The following is an 18,577-nucleotide window of genomic DNA, read 5'->3' on the forward strand; positions in this document are numbered from 1 at the left end:
GCCCAAACAGAGAAGCCCAGACCTCCCTCTCCCCAGCCACCTCCTCCAGCTTAGGAGGAGGTGACCGGGGGAACAACAAGGCATTCCCAGGCCAGCCGAGAGATATAATCTCTCCTCTGAGCCCCTCCCGAATAGCCGAACTTTTCACCCTATCTCTAAGGGAGAGGCCAGCCACCCTTCGGAGGAAGCCCATTTCCGCCGCTTGTATTCGCGATCTCGTTCTTTCGGTCACTACCGACAGCTCGTGACCATAGGTGAGGGTAGGGGCATAGATCGACTGGTAAATTGAGAGCTTCGCTTATACACTCAGCTCTCTCTTCACCACAACAGACCGGTACAGCGTCCGCATCGCCGCAGCCGCTGCACCAATCCATCTGTCGATCTCCCGCTCCCTTCTCCCATCACTCGTGAACAAGACTCCGAGATACTTGAACTCCTCCACTTGGGGCAGGAACTCGTCCCTGACCCGGAGTGGGCACTCCACCCTTTTCCGGCTGAGGACCATGGCCTCAGATTTGGAGGTGCTGATTCTCATTCCCACCGCTTCACACTCGGCTGCAAACCGTTCCAAGGTGAGCTGAGAAAATAACAAAATGATAAAAGGAGCATCTCAATTTCAGCTTTGTCTATTTAAAATTTTGTGTTATATACTGGGATTTTTATTATTTGAGCTATTTTTTTTTTTTAATATTTTGTAAATGTTGTAAATTATTTAATTGGTGTGTTGATTTGTTACAACTTACTCTCTTTAGCAACTGTGACCACATAATTACCTCTGGGATTAATAAAGTGTCCTGATTCATGACATGGTCTCAGGCACAAAGAAGCCCCGCCCACTTGTCAATCTTCTGTGAGCATCCAATGAAACGTAAGTTGGCTCAAAATGAAGGAGTAAAGAACTTAAACATCTTGTTTCAGACAGTGGTTGAACTGAGAGGTTGCAAAAGACCCTGTTTTAGATAAATAAGTGTTACTTTGAACAGTGAATCAAATATGGAATGGGAAATGAGAAATGAGTCCCTCTCTACTTCAAACCAAAGACTATAACATAGTGGAACATATTCATAAGTGCCTAACAGAGAAAACACAGAGCATTATGTCATCCTGTGGTTCTTATGCAACACCAAACAGTGGAAGCAGCAGATGGACGCCATCGACTCTAAATTATGACGAGTTGTGAGGGGAAAACTGCAGATTTATATTGTTTGGGAATAACCATATGGGAACCCCCTCTTGCTGAGTAATTGAATTGTGTTTGCATTTGCTGTGGAATGCCGTGGGTCACATTATTAAAATATATGCTCAGCCCTACCGTTCAGAGGACTTATCACTTCATCAAAACTTCCGATTCAGACCTACCCCTCTGGCACACTCTCGTTATACGGTCTCTTTCATTGTAGCAGTGGTTTTGCTTTAGAAGCTGCTTTTTTCTTCTACTTGTTCTTCTTCTTTTTTCCCGTCAGAGAAACCCCAGCTCAGATTGTCTCTGCCAGATGCTTCCTTACTCTAAATCATCTTTTGAAGTTCTAATCACGGGTATAAAATGGCCCGTAAAAGCTCTTTTGTGGCTGCCAGTTATTGTATGTCCAAATATAACAAAATGGTTTGAACTCACAAAAAGTGACCAACCAGCTGTCGGCTTTAGATCCTCAACCTCTTGCTAACAACAACCCATTGAAGTCCCTTTTCCACTTGTTCTTTCATGACTTCTCACACATGACTCACAGATTTGCATATCAGCCCCCTCTTAGTCACCGGCAGTGTGCGATTATGCACCTTCTGATACATTCTGTTTGTACATTAATATAAGCAGCAGATGTGGATTGAACAGATGCAGGAACCCCAAAGCGTATCATCCTTTGAGTGTACAAAAAGCACATCTACACATTCAGCAAAATTGTTCTAAATGATATAACCAGCCATTCATCTTTTGTGTGAAGCTGATGCATAACTGTTCAGTTTATACGGATTACACCACTAACAGAGTCTGATATACACCTCGAGATGACAAATGTTTTGTCTTTTGTATTTTGCAACCTTAAAAATGTAATTTTTCATTAAAATTCATGTCAAGCTTTTTATGGATTTATCCCTAAAATGACTCACTTCTTTTAATCTTGCCACAGCAAATGTTTAAGATCCTGTTTCATTCCTTTCCCCATTTTTGTGGCTTTAGATATCCTTGCTATTGCTCTGATTGATGCTGATCAGTTTGGGGTCCCTGCAGTCGAGGATTTTACTGACTTAACTGTACACTCCTGTAGTGTAAGGGAGATTGATGAGCAACTCTATAAAACCACATCTGGATATCCACTATGTTTTTATAGTCTAGGTGGTTCTAATCCTCTGGGCTGACATTAACTAGATTTAATTTCTTTTTAGCCAAAAAAAACAGTATTGCATTTTTAAAAAATGTAGCAGGAAGGGAAATGAATACTTGGATATGATCTGGATCACATATACCCATCTCGGCCATGTGATCAGCAATATATCACCATGTGACCAGCTTTTGACCTACGGTCCTGGTTTGTTTTAATCACTGGCCCGCTCGTGGATCGCCTCTCCCAACAACAAGCCAATTAGTTCAACCAAAGAACAGTCGGAGCGCTGTCAGATCACGTCTGTGTCTTCTCTGTGTGCCCGTGGAAATGGATCATTCATCCATTTGCCCTCTTGAATAAGCAGCTTTGGGGGTAGCATGCTGGGCTGCTGCTGCAGCAAATATTGACCGGTGCAGATTGCGTCACGATGGTGTGTCGATGTGTCGTGTGTCTGTACACCAACAGTCATATAGCTGTGTGACCTCGATCTTCCCACGCTGTGACCCCTGCAAAGCAATACAGCAACACAGATGTGAGCTTCAATAGCAAGTACTGGCTGCAGTTACATGCACACATAACTTGAAATTACTTGAAGTGGAAAGGATTTTAACACTGATGTTTTTGTATTCACCAGTGCATTTGATTTTCATCTACCTATTAAATAGTACCGTTTAAGAATGAAATCCTCTATTTTAGCATACTCTGAAGTCAATCTGTTGCTGATTAATGCTGCCATTTTACTTCTTTTGCTTTTCTTAACATTTATTTGATGATTATAAACTCCAACTTCCATCATGCCATTTAAAAATTTTTTTTAATGCTGTGGCATATCGTCTGTAACATCCTTCAAAAAGAAACGGAGAAGGACGAGGAGTTTTAACATTTACCAAATCCTGCATTTTGTGCACTTTTTCCTATTTCTTTTGTGCTTTGGCTTTTAAATCCACCAGAGGAGTGAGACAGGCTGACATTATAAAAGATGGAGTAAGTTTCAAATAAAACTTGAGACATTTCCTGGTTTTCATTCTGTGAGGCAGAGCGTTCTGTCGAGACGCAGCGAGGCTGGCTCTGGCTATTTTTGTTCTTTAAACATTTACTGGAGAAAATGATTACCTTCGTGAACATATTTCCAGCGTAAGATTCATTGCTTCTATTTCCCTTAATCATATTGGGTGCTTGTTTTTCCACATTCTGAGCGATTGCTGCTGCTTTCATTGTCGGTATTCATTTGTGTAAATGGGAAAAGGCGCTGTTTAAAAAATGCTGCTTTGTCAGATTTAATGCCAGGTCTGAAGTAAGGAGAAACAACAGTGATGACCCTTTACTGATCTACGAAAGGTTTTCACTGCATAGTCATTCAATATGTGGTGCAATTAAAATGCCAAGCAACAAATTATACCGGCACCGCAGCTCCAGAATAGTTATAGAGCTCATAATTCATTTGATACCAAATCTTACCACCCTGAATTTAAGACTAATTTGAGCAGTGCGGTTGTTTCCAGTGTGAAGGATAGCCGGAGCTCTGTATGCTTTGTGGTATCTATAATAAGCTTTTAGGGTGAGAGGATTTTCAGCTGGAGGCCCTGTCAGCAATAATCAGATTCATATTTATTTCCCAAAGCTTCATATGAAACCACCTTCAGAGAGAAGTCTTACAGCATACTATACTGATAATAGAGATGACATCATCTGGTGGGGATTTTGGAAATCCTGACTCATCTGCCCACATCTGTGCACATACTGACCGCTTTGGGTTGTGTTTGCTGTATTGTGTGCAACAAGAAGATGAATTTAATGAACCTGTCACTACTGAAAGCACTTTGTGCAGTTTGAGCTGTAATTACTTTTTAGTTTATTTTCAAGCATTCTGCACTGAGCACCCGTCCATGCATCGTGGCGTTTCTTTTACGATGGTATAAAAAAAAAACCATTACATTTTTATTTGGGGTGCTTTGATGCCCAATTATGATAGCCACTGAACTGAAGGGAAACGTTGCTTAATCGAGAGGTCCTTTGTAACTACAAATGATCCATGTTTATTAGCAGTACAGTGGTTGGAGATGCATTTATATTGTGGAGCTAAAATGTAGGATTCCCATTCATACGAGTGCATTCAGAGTTGCAGAGCCTTTGCTAGAATGTCTCTAGCGAAGAGCTCAATGTCATTGTGTGGGAGCTGGAGATCTATTGGTAATCAACAGCAAACACTGGAAGCTTTGGCAGCAGGCTCGGTCTGGGTGCTTTAGCTCACTGAACAGTTCAGTGGGAGAGAGTGGAGTTCTTGCAGGAGAGAAAGACATAAAATAAAAGGCTGTGAAAAGTGGGTAAATCTTGCAACAAAGCGGCAACATTGTTGCAAGATTTACCCACTCGAGTCAGATGGTGGCAACAATTCAGTTTACAAGAACTAAATCATGATGATTTAGTTCTTGTAAACTGAATTTAGTTCCACATTTTAACCAAACCAGTATCCTAGATCTCAATAGTTGAATCAGCTACGGTGTAGATGTGGGGACAATGGATGGAATCCCATTTTGTGCAGATGTTCATCGACCCCAGAAAACGACTCATTGAACCCTGATTTTTCTTTTCTTATTGTAACCATTAAGTCAATATTTGTTTATTTCTCATGAAGTTTTGCTATATTTACGTTACATTTTCTACATATATTCATATTCCCCTCAGGATACTTGTAATCGCTTTGTTGATCTCGGTAAAAAGTCAAGGATGTAAAAATTGATGCTGTGATTCACATTTGATTCTTACTCTTGTTTCATTATTAATAGGTTTCAGAAGAAAGTAGGCTAAAAGAGAATTTTTACTGACTCAGTTCTGATTTCTTTTTATTTTTCATTTCATCGCATTTACAAATTCTTTCTCAAGCAAATACGGACAATGTTAAGATTACGCTGCCAAATTTCTATGGCCGAGTGCTCAGCTTGCACACGGATGTATTGCAACTGTGCCCCCTTAAATATTATTCAAACTGATATTTAAATCAACATTTGATGTAATCTTCTGACTTTTAGCAGTTTGAAGAAGTTTAAAGTTGTTTTCTTGGAGGTTGGTCACTTCTGGAAAGCTATAGTCATTACATGACATTTACAACAAAGAGCTATGAATATAGTTGATTAGTGTGCTGCTGGTGGATGAGAACGCTTTAATCATTTCTTGTAATCCTCTACTTTTTTGTCTTGCTCCTTTTTGTTCTATATTATTGCATTGGGAATTTTCTTTGCAGATCACAGCTATCTGAACAGCAATATGTGCTGCTCAAAGAGGTTTACTTTTGTCTGCAGATACCAGTCAGTCTGTCATTTATAACAGTAGCTGCTGTGAAAATGTCAACCGTATTGTTTAGCAGTGTGGTTTATGTGTTTATAATTGCATCCGTGTCCTTAATTCAGACCTGATCAATATCTATCATTCTGTTTGCCTGGAGCTATACCAATTTAATTATGACTGGGTTTGGAGCTGCGATGCTTTGCTGTCAGCCGACTGACCCGTTTGTCTGCCCTCTGTTTATTTTGCAGATGATGAAGTTTGCCTGGGATAACTACAAGCGCTATGCTTGGGGCAAGAATGAGCTGCGGCCTTTGACGAGAAACGGGCATATTGGCAACATGTTTGGTGAGTATTTGCTGGAGACTCAGAAGGCCTGAAAGGTCACCTGGTTTTTTGGTATTTATTTATTTATTTTTAAGACCCACTGACCTTTCTCTTGGAAGACTTTCATGTGAAAGACAGACTAAAACTAGGGAGGGAGGCAATTTTGTGATCAGTAGAAGCACCAGCCACAGAAACTAATTTAAAATCTATAGTTTTGTGTTTGGGTGGACAAAAGAAGGATAAGAAGGTTGCAAATGTCTTTATTAGAAACAGACCAGGGCCGACTGTTTCTCAGTTTGGAACGGATGGACAACTACACCAATCTTAAACTCTCACAGGCTAGCACTGATTTAGAATTTCAGAGCAAGTAGTCTGCCTAAAATAACAATTTGACTGAAAGTTGATTTTTGGCTTTTTAATTCCATGTTTTTGTGCTGTGCTGGGGAGAAAAAAACACTTCATGAAAACACTTTTTTTTTTCCCACAGCAAAATTAATATGACCCAACAGATAAACAACACTGACATCCTGATAACAAGCCAATACCGGCCCATCATGATGTTCCCACAGTATATTTGGAGATGGTTTTTGTCCCGTTGCTTACTGATACCATTTTTTTTTCCAGTTCTGAATGTCTTTCTAACAACTAACTGACCACGCACACAAATAAAAATCAAATTTTCTTCAATACAACATGTCATCTTGGCAATTAAAAAAAAAAAAAAAAAATTTAAACTATATAACTTCCCCCTAAACCAAGTTACATAAATTTTCTCTCACTTTAACAACCAATATTAAAACATGCTCACATTGGTGAAGTTGGTTTAAGTTTTTGTTATAAATGTTTTGGCAAACTTTGTGTCTTCAGTCACAACAAAGACTTTCCATGCTAACTAAATGTTAGCACGTGGCCTACTGCTGTGTATGCGTTGCACATGCACGAGGCTGATCAGCTGGTTACTGATTAGGGCAGAGAAAGCCGGAAATCAGCTGATTCCGGTTCCTCGCCTGTCAATTGTTGCATCTCTATATATTATTGCAGCGGTCCCCAACATTTTTTTTGCACCACGGACAATATTTTCATAGACTGGCCTTTAAGCTGTCACGGATAAATACAACAAATAAAACCAGTACCAGTACCAAAATAAGAAGATTTATTCATGACACACAGGAAAAGATTAAAAAATAGTGATAAACACAGATAAAACCCCAGAAAACCATAAATTTCCCACTCGAACATTGCGGCCCGGTACCAAACGACTCAGTGAGGGTTGGGAACCGCTGTATTAGTGCATCAATATTCACAAGCCCTCAAATGTACTCAGGATGTCGTCCAGCACCTCATGACGTTAAATATGACAGACGTTAAATAAGCCAAGAAGAGAAACATAAAGTCACAAGGTCCTTCGTAATTTTGGATTTTGATAATAAGGCAGCACACATGGATAATCTAGTTAAATGAGGAAAACCAAACAAAGTAGTTTAAGCTCTGCTTAAACCAGAACTGACATCCAACTCAAAGCACAGAAATAAGTGAAGTGCTATTAATCCTTTGCTTTTGACGTGGGCTATGTTGTGTAACATATCTCCATAATATTTCCATAATTAGACATTTGACGTAACTGTCTATTAACTGATTCAGAGAAAAGCAATAGTGCCTTAGACATGCGGTGGTTAGTCTCATATTGTAGCCTACTTTCAGACGGTAGGCACATTGTTTAATTTTAAATTAAAAATTAAAATAAAATATTTATCTTTTGTGTCGAGCTTAGAAATAGAGGTTGTTTTGCACCGTTTTGCTTCGTTGGCTTCTGATCAGCTCTTTCAATACTGAATAATAATTGAAGCCATGTAATGGGCAACAATTCTTATAGCTTATAGCTTTTTCACTCAATAATCTGTATTTGTAAATTCTGTTTGTAAAAGACAGTTTGTTTAGAGGTCTTTATAATGCTCTTCTTCTTTTGCTTGTGCTTTGATGGGGCTGCTTTTGAGAAGCTGCAGGTAGCAGTAGTTTAACTCGAATTTCAAATGAGACAAAAGCAACTGGATTTCTACAGATATAAAAATATATTATACCTGCACACCTTCTGAAAACAAATCATAAGTAATGAATTTTTAAAAAATCCAGCTGTCATAAGAACGACAACACATCGCACTTATTTGCACCTCAGTGAGCTTTTGACACTGTTTTCTTGAGCTTTCACTCAGCACAGGAAACCTCGCAACCTGCCCAGGGGTGTCACAGTCTCCCAACAGCCTCTAATTGGAGCCAAATCCAGAGGGGTCCTGCAGTCCTCTGCAGTGGAGCATATCAGTCAGTTCGCACTTCTGTGCCTGAGGGAAATCCCACAATAAAGCTCTTAATAAAAGGTGGATCAGCTCTTATTAAGACTTGGGCTGGTACTGTCTTCCATACCTGAGGTCTTCCTCTTTCACTTCTGTAGGGATTCACAAGTATTAGAGAGGTTGTGGTTAAGAGGAGTCACTTTAAAGCAAAGGCCTTGAGCCACGTTTTAAAGCAACTAATCCAGGATCACCCTTAGATGAAAATGACCAAAAATAATTCAAACACAGATTTTGCCATCATTTGTTTATTCAACCGGTTTGGTTAATGTTTGTAGTTAAAGCTAAGACATCAGAGAAAAATTTTGTTCTCGACCTATTAGTTATAAAAGAATAAGGTTTTAAAATCTGTTCATATGCCAGTTCAGTCATTCTCAAACTGTGGTAGGCTTACCACTGGTGGTACGTGGGCTCCCTCTAGGGGTACGCGGGAAGTCTCCCCCCAAAAATTTAAGATTAAATAATATACCATGTTCTGACTGAGGGATTTCTGAAAAAAATCTAACGTACAGCTCTGTTTCGACGTGCACGAACCATGAACAAGGGTCGTGAAGCCAAAAATCCAGCAGCTTAACCACCACGGCAAAAATTTAAACGTACAGCTCTGCTATCACTTCCAACATAAATGAAGACGGAAAACTAAACAGCAGTTTGTAGGGTTAGTGAAGCTGGGCTAGCTGGTATATAATGATGTGCTACGTGATCGCTAGCTACACAACTATGTTAGCATAACATAAACACAGTGAAGCTGGAGGATGAATATGGGCTCAAAATGTGGTCATAAATATTTTGTACTTGTAAATCAGTTTTGTACTTGTAAATCAGGATTTGTATGTGCAAAAATCAGAGAACAGATGGGTTTGGCTGTCGGAGGGGCGCTTTTTTTGAACTGCAGGTCTTTGAAGGGAATAAATGCCCTTTTACATGCCAACCAAGCGTTTTCCTTCATCACCACGAAGGAAAACAGTCTCTGGTCGTCCGAGTTTGGTGATTTTTGTGTAACAGGTCTACATGTTTAATACAGGGACTTCCACAGCCTTTTCAACAGCGCTGCGGACCGCGGGGGGGCGGGCAGTGTTTTGGAAATGACAGTCTTCGTTACAAAGCTTTCTTCGTTATGAATTAGCATACATGTTTTTATTGAACATTTGAAGAACTAGCAAAAAAAACCAAACTCTTGTAGAGGACAAAGTCAGAGATAGAAAAGACAAGGAGCAGGTGCATCTAGTACAGGTAGAGCTGCTGCAAAAACCAACAGAGCTCAGCAACCAGCGCAACAAATTCTGGATCCTTAGCTTTTAGTTAGCATTAGCAGCACATGTCCGATGTGAAAGGACTTTTATGCTGCGCACTGTGACTTACAGCAATGGTCCCGGGTCAGCCCTGACTTTGTGTTAAACTAATCCTAAAGTAATAATAGTATTTCTAACCACTGACATACCACAACTTTATCCTTTCAACAGCTGCTGAAAGTTAGGGGACCTAGCTGCTATCGGATATTTATATAGAGATCCTCCAGCTTCAAACTGTATTACCCTCAAAGACCTGCAGTTCAAAAAAGCGCCCCTCCGACAGCCAAACCCATGTGTTCTCTGATTGGATTGTTACATTTGTGATTGACATGACATTGACCAATCAGATGAAAGGAAGAAAAAATAGGGTCAAAATTTGTACTTGTAACTTGCAGGGTTTCTTTTGGCTAAGTCCACACACAAATATTTTTTACGCACCCACAAATTCTCTTTACACATACAAATCTTTTTTACACATACAAAACTGATTTACAATTACAAAATATTTATGACCACATTTTGAGCCCATAGATGAACTCTTACTTTTTTCCACTCGATAAAAGTTAACGTCATGGTTCCCGATGGTTAGGGACAAATGCAATCGCATGGCTGGATGCTGTAAAAGGACCAAACTTCAGTCAGGAGAACAACTGAGAAAATCCATCCACAATACGAGGTTAGTCATTAATATACTGCTGCATGGGCTGGGCTGCAGTTACATTGTAAGGGTGTTCATGAGGGTGAGTTCGATGAGAAAGAGGAGTGCAGCGTTATGTCTGTGTTATCTGATGAACTGATTATAAATCAATCTTTTTTTCCATCTGTGCTTTTTTGTGTTGATACTGTGTGTTATCCAGTATTTTCACAAGCACAATGAACTGCCAGCATCATTCAGTGAAAAACAGAAGAACAAATTAGATAACAAGCGCTCCAAATATAATAAATCCAAACTGTTTTCCCCCACTCTCTACTGTTTTAATGTAATAAATTTAGTTGATTGACTTTTCTCAATGTAATTAGGCTGATATTTTGCTGCAGAAAGCCTATTTTGTTAGTCGATTTTGTTGATTAATATGCTGCAGGGAGCAGAGATCTGTTAGTTTTTACTACAAGTCGTGTTTCAAGATGAGTTATCAAGGCTTCATCCACTTACTCTACTTGTGAAGTAAGGGATCATTAGGAAGGAATATCAGCCAAGGACACTGAAAGTTAATGGACTGTACCGTTGTCAATATTAAAACTTGAGAGATGATAGAGATGATGATAAACTTGCAATGATTTGTTCGTGTTAAAGCTGCATTAAGCAATGTCTGACTGCTGGGAGATATGGGACTCCAAACAGACTCAAAGCAGTGAGCCTTGATATCAGCTTATTAAATTGTTATTGGTAGCATATTCACAAACAATCACTTCATCACATTTACACATTCAGCACAAACAGCTTGTATTTTATACGGATTCATCCCCGGGAGCTGGATTTATACCTGACGCTAAAGGTTAATGGCACTTCTAGCTAGCTGAGACGCAGCTTATAAATTATAGCTTGGTGTCAGATTGTGATGATAGCACAAGCATGGCGCTAGTTGGATTCAATGCAGTTATGGCTAAGTTTTGTGGCGTTTGCATGCTTTTTTCATTTTCTTTTTTCTCCAGGCGCTGTGCTAGGTTAATGCTGGATCTCTTGGCCAGGACAACCTAACATAAGAATAGCTGTGTGTCACAGCTGTGTTTTGCATTCTTTTCATTTACTTTGTGATGTAGGCAGTCAGAAAAAAGGCATTCCATGTAAAGGAGATTGCTGCTATACAGAAGGTTGACAGCGAGGTGACAGTTTGCTAGACTGTATAACCTGAGAGAAGATATTGAGATTGTTTTCATCCTGCTTTATGTTGTATTCACGCCATGAAACCATCAGTTGTATAAGAAAACAAATATACTGGAATCTGGCAGTGGGGCCTGATACGGCGAGAATTTGCAACATGCAAACAACATGATGCAATAATTAAACAAACACTCAACTATGCATATTAGCTGTGCAGTTCATGTGTCTTTTAGCTATAGTAAATACACTGCTAACATAGACCCCAAACACTGAATAACAATGGCTATTGAATAAATAAGTGAAATGAATTATTTCAAGCATGCTTTCATTGAACAAGGTCAAACTTTTTGCATGCTGAGCGTGAATACATGGTGCGTGTAATTAAAATCCCTTCGCTTACTCGTTGTATATCAAGCAATCTTGTGCGACATGTTTATTGTTCATGCTTCTATTGCAGTGATGTAAATACGATCTATAAGTCAGCACCATTTACAAGTTAGAAGCAGTGTGGTGCTCAGTGCTGAAGGATTCCTGTGAGACATATGCAAAGTGATTCAGCCCTGTGGACCAAATAAGTCCACACATGGAGGTGAAAAGCTGTGAAATATGCAGGAAGATGCAAAAGGGGTTTGCTAATTTTCACTGGGATTTGGCACACTGTGACACATCAACATTTAATTAATTTAGGAAAAAATTAGATTTGAACTGAAGAATCGGTTGATGATGGATCGTACTGTTTTTGTTTAATTGTATTGAATTAAGCCATGGTTACACACTGATATTGACAAGTATAGCAGTCACCTAATATGTTGTTTCCATATAAAATTACATTTTATATATATATATATATATATATATATATATATATATATATATATATATATATATATATATATATATATATAGCTTTTGCATTCATGAACGATATCATAAATCAGTGCAATATTTTACAATGATTTATTTATTAATTACATGGCAAATTATTAATTTGGAAGTCAGTTTTTAAATGTTTTGATGTTTCTATAATATGTTTAAAATATTGAAGAGTACAACGCACAGCTTCTCCAAGTAATTGCTGTCTTTATCCATACAGCACAGCTATCCATTAAGAACCTTAATGCCGATCCGACTGATATCCGAACAACAAAGGTAGTGTAGAAAAAGCTATTTATCTCTGGCAGCACCGCTGAGGAATAGTCAAGTCTCCAAGTATGAAGGGAAGCAAAAGACTTTGTTCAACAGAATATGGTTAATACTGTAAGAAAATGTTTTTTCAGTCTGTTGAAAACTGTCATCGTTTTCCTGCTTTCAGCTATCCTCGTGTGTTGCACAGTGCATTATCTATGAATAGAGAGTGGGAGGTTGTCAAAGGGAGAGGAAGGGAGAAAGGGCATCATGCTAGTGAGTAAATGTCACATTGTGAGGGGTGGTGCAAGAAGCCAGGTATGAAATTGGATGCTGTGTTCTTTAATTTAATCCCCAGAGCAAACAGAAATGCTACGAGATTGGATCTACAGTACGGTTAGCAACGGCGTCTGAGGTTTGTCAATATGCTGAAAGTAACCAGAACATCCCTGCTGCTCGACCTACAGCCCGGCCCAAACCACAGAGAGGCAGAGAGACATTTTACTCCAAACCTTCTGTCACACTTTCACTTTTACTATAATCTTCCTTTAATTCTTTCTTTCAACCCTACGTTCCTTTTTATTTTTGCTATAATCCCTCTTCCCTTTGTCATGACCCTCAAGGCTGAAAGCATCTCTCTTAATTCTTTTCTCTGAAACAAAGTTCTGATACTTCCTTTCCTCCTTTTACTTTTGTCATTTAAATTACTTTATTTCTTCAGAGCTTATTAAAATTTCTTTTGCCTTGGGCAATTAGAAAGCTAATTTTTTTTAACGTACTTTGAACAATCGTGCCTTGATGTGAGATTGTGTGGGAGTTCCCACTCAGCCAACGTGTAGTCATTTATAATAAAGTTAGCATATACGCATTCACGGAGGTTAAACTTTGATTAACAAGCATTTATTATAATATGTTGAAAATTTGTGTGACATAATAAAACTGGACAAGAAAATCATCACAGATGTAATTTACTAATTGGGTATAAAGCAGTTGGTAGCGCTGTCTTGTCCCTATCCGGTTTCATGTCAGGTTAATATTAAATCTCCTCGAGCATTGTGAAGAGGTGAAAATCAAGGTCACCTTTTACTTTAGTGCATATGACAGCAACATTTGTTTTGTCTCCAGCTTAAGAAATCATTTGTTTTTGTAAAATGAGATTCACGCAGTAGCACAGAGGAATATCTGTCACCCTATTCTCAGTGCCTGAGGAGAATACTGCATAATGTAAAGCATGTTCAGTGTTTTTAATTTAGAAAGTAAAATTGTAGTGCTAATTGAAGCTTGGATTTATGTATTAATGGCATGCAAAAGCGTGCACTTTGTTGGAAAAGTTGAAACTCTTTTGAAGCAGATGCAATGGGGAGGTGGTTAAGTTGAAGGGCTTTGTTTTCCATTTAATGCATTTCATTGATAAATTTCAGCTTAAAGGTGGAGATGACTGTGACCCAGATGGAGTTTGTGTAGTTCAGCACTTGTTATATTTACATGTTAATAACTTTTACCAGTCGGCTTCAAGTTTTGGTGCTGATATTATCAGCAGCTTTCACCGTGGCTGACATAAAGCATTGAAGGTCAATTGGATGATATGCAAGATGTCTCGCCTGCTGCCGCTGTTTACTTTCAGCAATAATAAATCTTAAAGCATGGGGTGCTTACCGGCATGAAATCTGAAATGGTTTTGTCTAATCACTGGAAATAGATGCTCCTGAAAGGAGCTTGAGTTTTCACTACAAAATATCCACCACAGTGGGTTTTATATTGCTAGTCTAAAAATTTACAATAGCTTTCTAATGGAAGACAACATTTACATATGATCACCTTGAAGGTTATTTGGTATACTGGTTTAATTTACACATCCAGCAGTTGCAGAACACATTTATTATAATTGATTTGGAGATGTTTCTTTTTTTTCTTTCATATTTGACCTCTTCAAGTCCAGTACCTCCACTCTTCCTTTGTTTTTTGGCCAAATGAAATGTCTGCTCTTTAGCTAAATGTTCAACATTTATATAGTTATAGCAGCTTGAAGAATGAAAGTTGAACACAGTGTTGAGTTTTGAATTATATATTTTGAATGCGTATTTGCTGATTATATTGTTTTAATGTAAGAAAGGCCTAACTCTGAGTACACTCTGTGCCAAAAAGTGCAGTCGGGAAACTGCATGCTTTTGCAGAAGCGCTTTTGCAGCTAGAATGAAGTGAAAGTGAAACCAACTAGGCTGTTTGATCGAAACTTAAAGTGTGGCATGACGTGAGAGCAAGTATATAAATAACTAGGCTTCCGTTTGTGCTTCAGACCTTGGGTTGTGTGTTATGAGAAAGGTCTTCATATCTGGATATGTAAAATAAAGATCATTTTTAATGATCAAAAGACCACTTTTGAGCCTTGTCTCTTTTTGGCCCTAAGAATCTAAAAGAATAGTTTTTAACAACAGTAAGTGTAAATCTGGAGGATGATTTGACAGAACTACTGTACCTCTTAATTGCTTTGGTTTCGGTTTTAAAGTGGTCATTTATGTCCTTTGTTTAATTCATCTTCTGGTTTCATGCCTCTGTGAGATCAGCTGAGGTGAGCTTTTACTTTTATTGATCAGTTCATATTGACATGGTCAGCAAGGAGGCATCATAGAGAGTGGAAAATTTTTGTTTAGAGAAACAGTGTGATAGCTCGGGGCAAAGCAAGACATTATGATATGAGATTTTTCATACTTCAGGCTATCAGGAAAGCCTTAACTCCCTTATTTAGATCTGAAACTTAGATCTAGAACTGATTTAAGAGAGTGTGGGAAAGTGATGCAAAGTCATTTTGGGACACTTGTTAACTGCAAGACTTGCAGGCTAAAGCTCTCAGTGCAATGAATTATTTTCAATATTTGATTCCCAGAGCTCTCGTGCCCTACTTGTATGGTGGAGGGCATTAGCTAAAACAATCAGCAGTGATTGCTCTATTTCCAGCTTATCTCAGTGCAAGACTGAATGGTCGTCTCAGCCTTTAATTCAGAAGGCATTGTTAAACACAAACAGAGCATCATTCTGAAGAAGTAATGTATGATATACAGAAAAGGTATATATGGCATATAAGTACACACTTAAGGATTTGCAAAGGAAAATACTGATCCTAAAACGACTACTCCCAGCTTACCAGACAAAGCTAAAGAAAGCCAAATAAAATACTTCACCCTTTCTTAAAAAGTCTGTCTGCAATCGTTATGATACTATTGAGATAATGTACCTAGATTAGCTTTTTTTCTTTTCTTTTCTTTTGAGTAAACACAAAGGTTTTGGCATTCTGGGTGAATCACCATAAGATGTTTGAGATTTTCTCATGTGCTTATTCACAGCCACACAGCTAGAAGCAAATCCGAGTGGACAGCTTGTTTATGGTATTAATCTTTTATCACCAGAGCCCTACAATAAAGGCTGTTTTCTTTGATCTGAAAAGAAAGCTAATTTAGGATGACTTGATTGCTGAGAGGATCTCTTCTTCCTGGAAAGACTCCAAAATGCATTTTCTTCTTTTCCTTTGTTACCATTCTGGGGAAAAGCCAGAAAGCCCATGTCAACTCTGCCTACTTGTCTAGTGTTTTGAAACCTTAGACTTATATTCTGTTCCCTTTTGGGCTACAACAAGTATATGGCAACCAGATGCTAGCTTATTATAAAGTACAGTTTTGGGTGAATGACAGGGACAAAAGTATTGGACCATAACTCTTAACCTTTCAGTTCAGGTGTTTTTAATGAATTGGAGTGTATTAATATGTAGTTGTAACAAGTCAACATTCCATCAACTGTAAGTGGTATTAGCTCAAATTGTAGTATTTTAGGGAACACAAGAAAATCATCCATGAAGTGGCAGACCACAAAAACTTACATAGTCAAGTCAATGAATGCTAATATATGTATTGCATAAAAGTCAGCAACACTGTGCTAACTCAATAACTGGAGTTCCAAAAACATGTCTGGCTTTAACATCAGTACAAAAACTGGGTGCGGGGAGCTTCATGGCAAGGGTTTCCATGGCCAAGCAGTTCTTTTAGGTATAAAGTATTGGTGGCCCAGTATTTTCATCCATAATAGGGTATGATGCTTTTAGATTGGTACAAAAATCCTTTACACTCCTCTCGTGCAGCTTAAGACCCTTTCTTAGTTGAAACATTGACCAAGATTGCTTTTAAATTCTGCTTATATATCACCGGTTGTTTGGTCGTTTTATGTCATTTTCTAACTGATGTTGATTGATTAACTCAAGCCGTAAATGGTAGAAAAGCTGGGAATTTTATTATCACAGATAAATAAGTGGGTCGAAAACTCTGGAAATGGTTTTATTCACTTTTTTCCCCTCAAAATTTGGATAAGCATTATCTGTGTTAGTTAGCTTAGTGCTCAATTAGCCTAGCATGTGCAGACCCAGTGACTACAAGCACACCTAAAATTCACTAATTTACAGAAACAAGAAAAAAATAAATATTGAGAAATATAAATACTATTAAGGTGCTAATAGATTCCATTTTTGTTTATTAGCATTTAGCTAAGTGCCTAACTGCTGTGGGCTTATATTAGCGTACAAGCTAGCTAAAAAAAAAAGGTGTGATGCCCACTTTTAGCTAGCCTATCTATCAAGAGTTTAGTTATATACACTACCAAACTATGACCATTTAAACCATTTCATATGTCACATCCACTATATCCTCTTTAGATTCCCTCTTTTGCTAAGTTTGACAAGTGTAATTTACCATTATTATTAGATGTCTCATGTACTACTATCACTTTCTCCATTTGCTTCAAAGTGAGGAGCCAACCAATCCAACAGGCTAAGTGGTGGATTAAAGAGATGTTCATCCCTCTGTGAACGACGTCATTACCCCCATGCCTGCATATTTGGGTCACTAGCTAAGGCACATTAAATGCCAAGCCAAAACCGTAGTCTAACAGATGCTAGGGACAAGGCTTGTGATTGTGCTGAAAAAGAGAGAACATTACATTAGGTGTCACAGCTGCCCCTCCCTCACTCCAGAGATTTTTCATCAACAATAGATGTCCTATGGCTGTTAAGGGGATTGGCCACATGCTGCTATTCACAATTGCTTTCCAGTTCTCTGCTTCTCTACAACAAATGAAAGCATAAAGACCCCTTTTTACGCATGGAGAAATAGTTTTCCATTTTTCTGCCTTCATCTTATGATTATTTAATCCTGCATTTTTTTTTTCATTTTGTCCCATTACCTCTTTACCTTTCCATTCTCATCCCAAGAGGTGCAATTAAAGAGCATAAGGTCATCGGTTTTTGCTCACAGTTCTCCTGGCATGCAAAATGAGCTGCTTCTAGCAAAAAAGGCTGAACCATTCACCTTTTCTCTTATGGCACGCCTAAGGACAATTTGAAACCAGTAGCGTTTATTAGGAAACCCTGAGGGCTTTTTAGATGATGTAAAGCATTACCAGGTACTCTTACATGATAGAAACCTGAAAACCAGATTTACTCTGGATCGATGGCCCAAATAATGAAGTGCTGGATATTTATTATTTAGTTGGTCTGGTTGGAGGTGCTATTGAAAGGTGAAATACATTTTTTTATAACGCACCTGGCGGTTCTCAGTCATCCCGGATCCCCCCAAAGTGATGTTGGATTTTCACCAATTTTCACTGTCTTTCACTGTCTTACATCATCATAACCTACAGCAAACAAACTGGAGCTAAACATATCCGCTGTGGCATCACTTTTCCAAAGACAGTGCTGCTTAAAAGGGACTTGTATGTACTGACATACATGCATACTAATACTTGGATTTTACTGTTACTGATCGAGCACCTTTGCACCTGTGTCACTTGAAAGCTCCTTCTGTTTTGTCATTTATGGAACATTTATTAAAAGCAGTCAGCTTTATTCAGGAAGCACTTCGCTTGACAACTGCCTGCTGTTTCCTCAGCCTACATATTAAGCAGACAGGTTTTTTCCCCTCCTTAGCAATTACCTCTCTGTAGACCTTGCACCTGGTTTTAAAGGGGGGCACTGTAAAGGTTAGAGAGAGCAAAGGAGGGAGTGGCAGCTTCCCTTTCCATTAA

At 38.6% G+C, this 18,577-nt stretch overlaps 1 protein-coding gene across 2 annotated transcripts in view; it reads left to right on the forward strand.

The window, feature by feature from the left end:
• The window catches only part of LOC147318916 (mannosyl-oligosaccharide 1,2-alpha-mannosidase IA), a 194,157-nt gene that overhangs the window by 74,050 nt on the left and 101,530 nt on the right, over positions 1-18,577 (forward strand). For both annotated transcript variants that reach the window (XM_086311104.1, XM_086311105.1), the window contains exon 2: positions 5,855-5,951. In XM_086311104.1, coding sequence (XP_086167230.1) covers positions 5,855-5,951 — 97 coding nt within the window. The remainder of the gene's footprint in view (positions 1-5,854; positions 5,952-18,577) is intronic.

The sequence above is a fragment of the Aulonocara sp. 'chitande type north' Nkhata Bay genome, linkage group LG11, assembly GCF_057382095.1.
Source record: "Aulonocara sp. 'chitande type north' Nkhata Bay isolate Kocher_YH1m ecotype deep benthic linkage group LG11, A_spYH_male_GT1.1, whole genome shotgun sequence".
Taxonomy (NCBI): domain Eukaryota; kingdom Metazoa; phylum Chordata; class Actinopteri; order Cichliformes; family Cichlidae; genus Aulonocara; species Aulonocara sp. 'chitande type north' Nkhata Bay.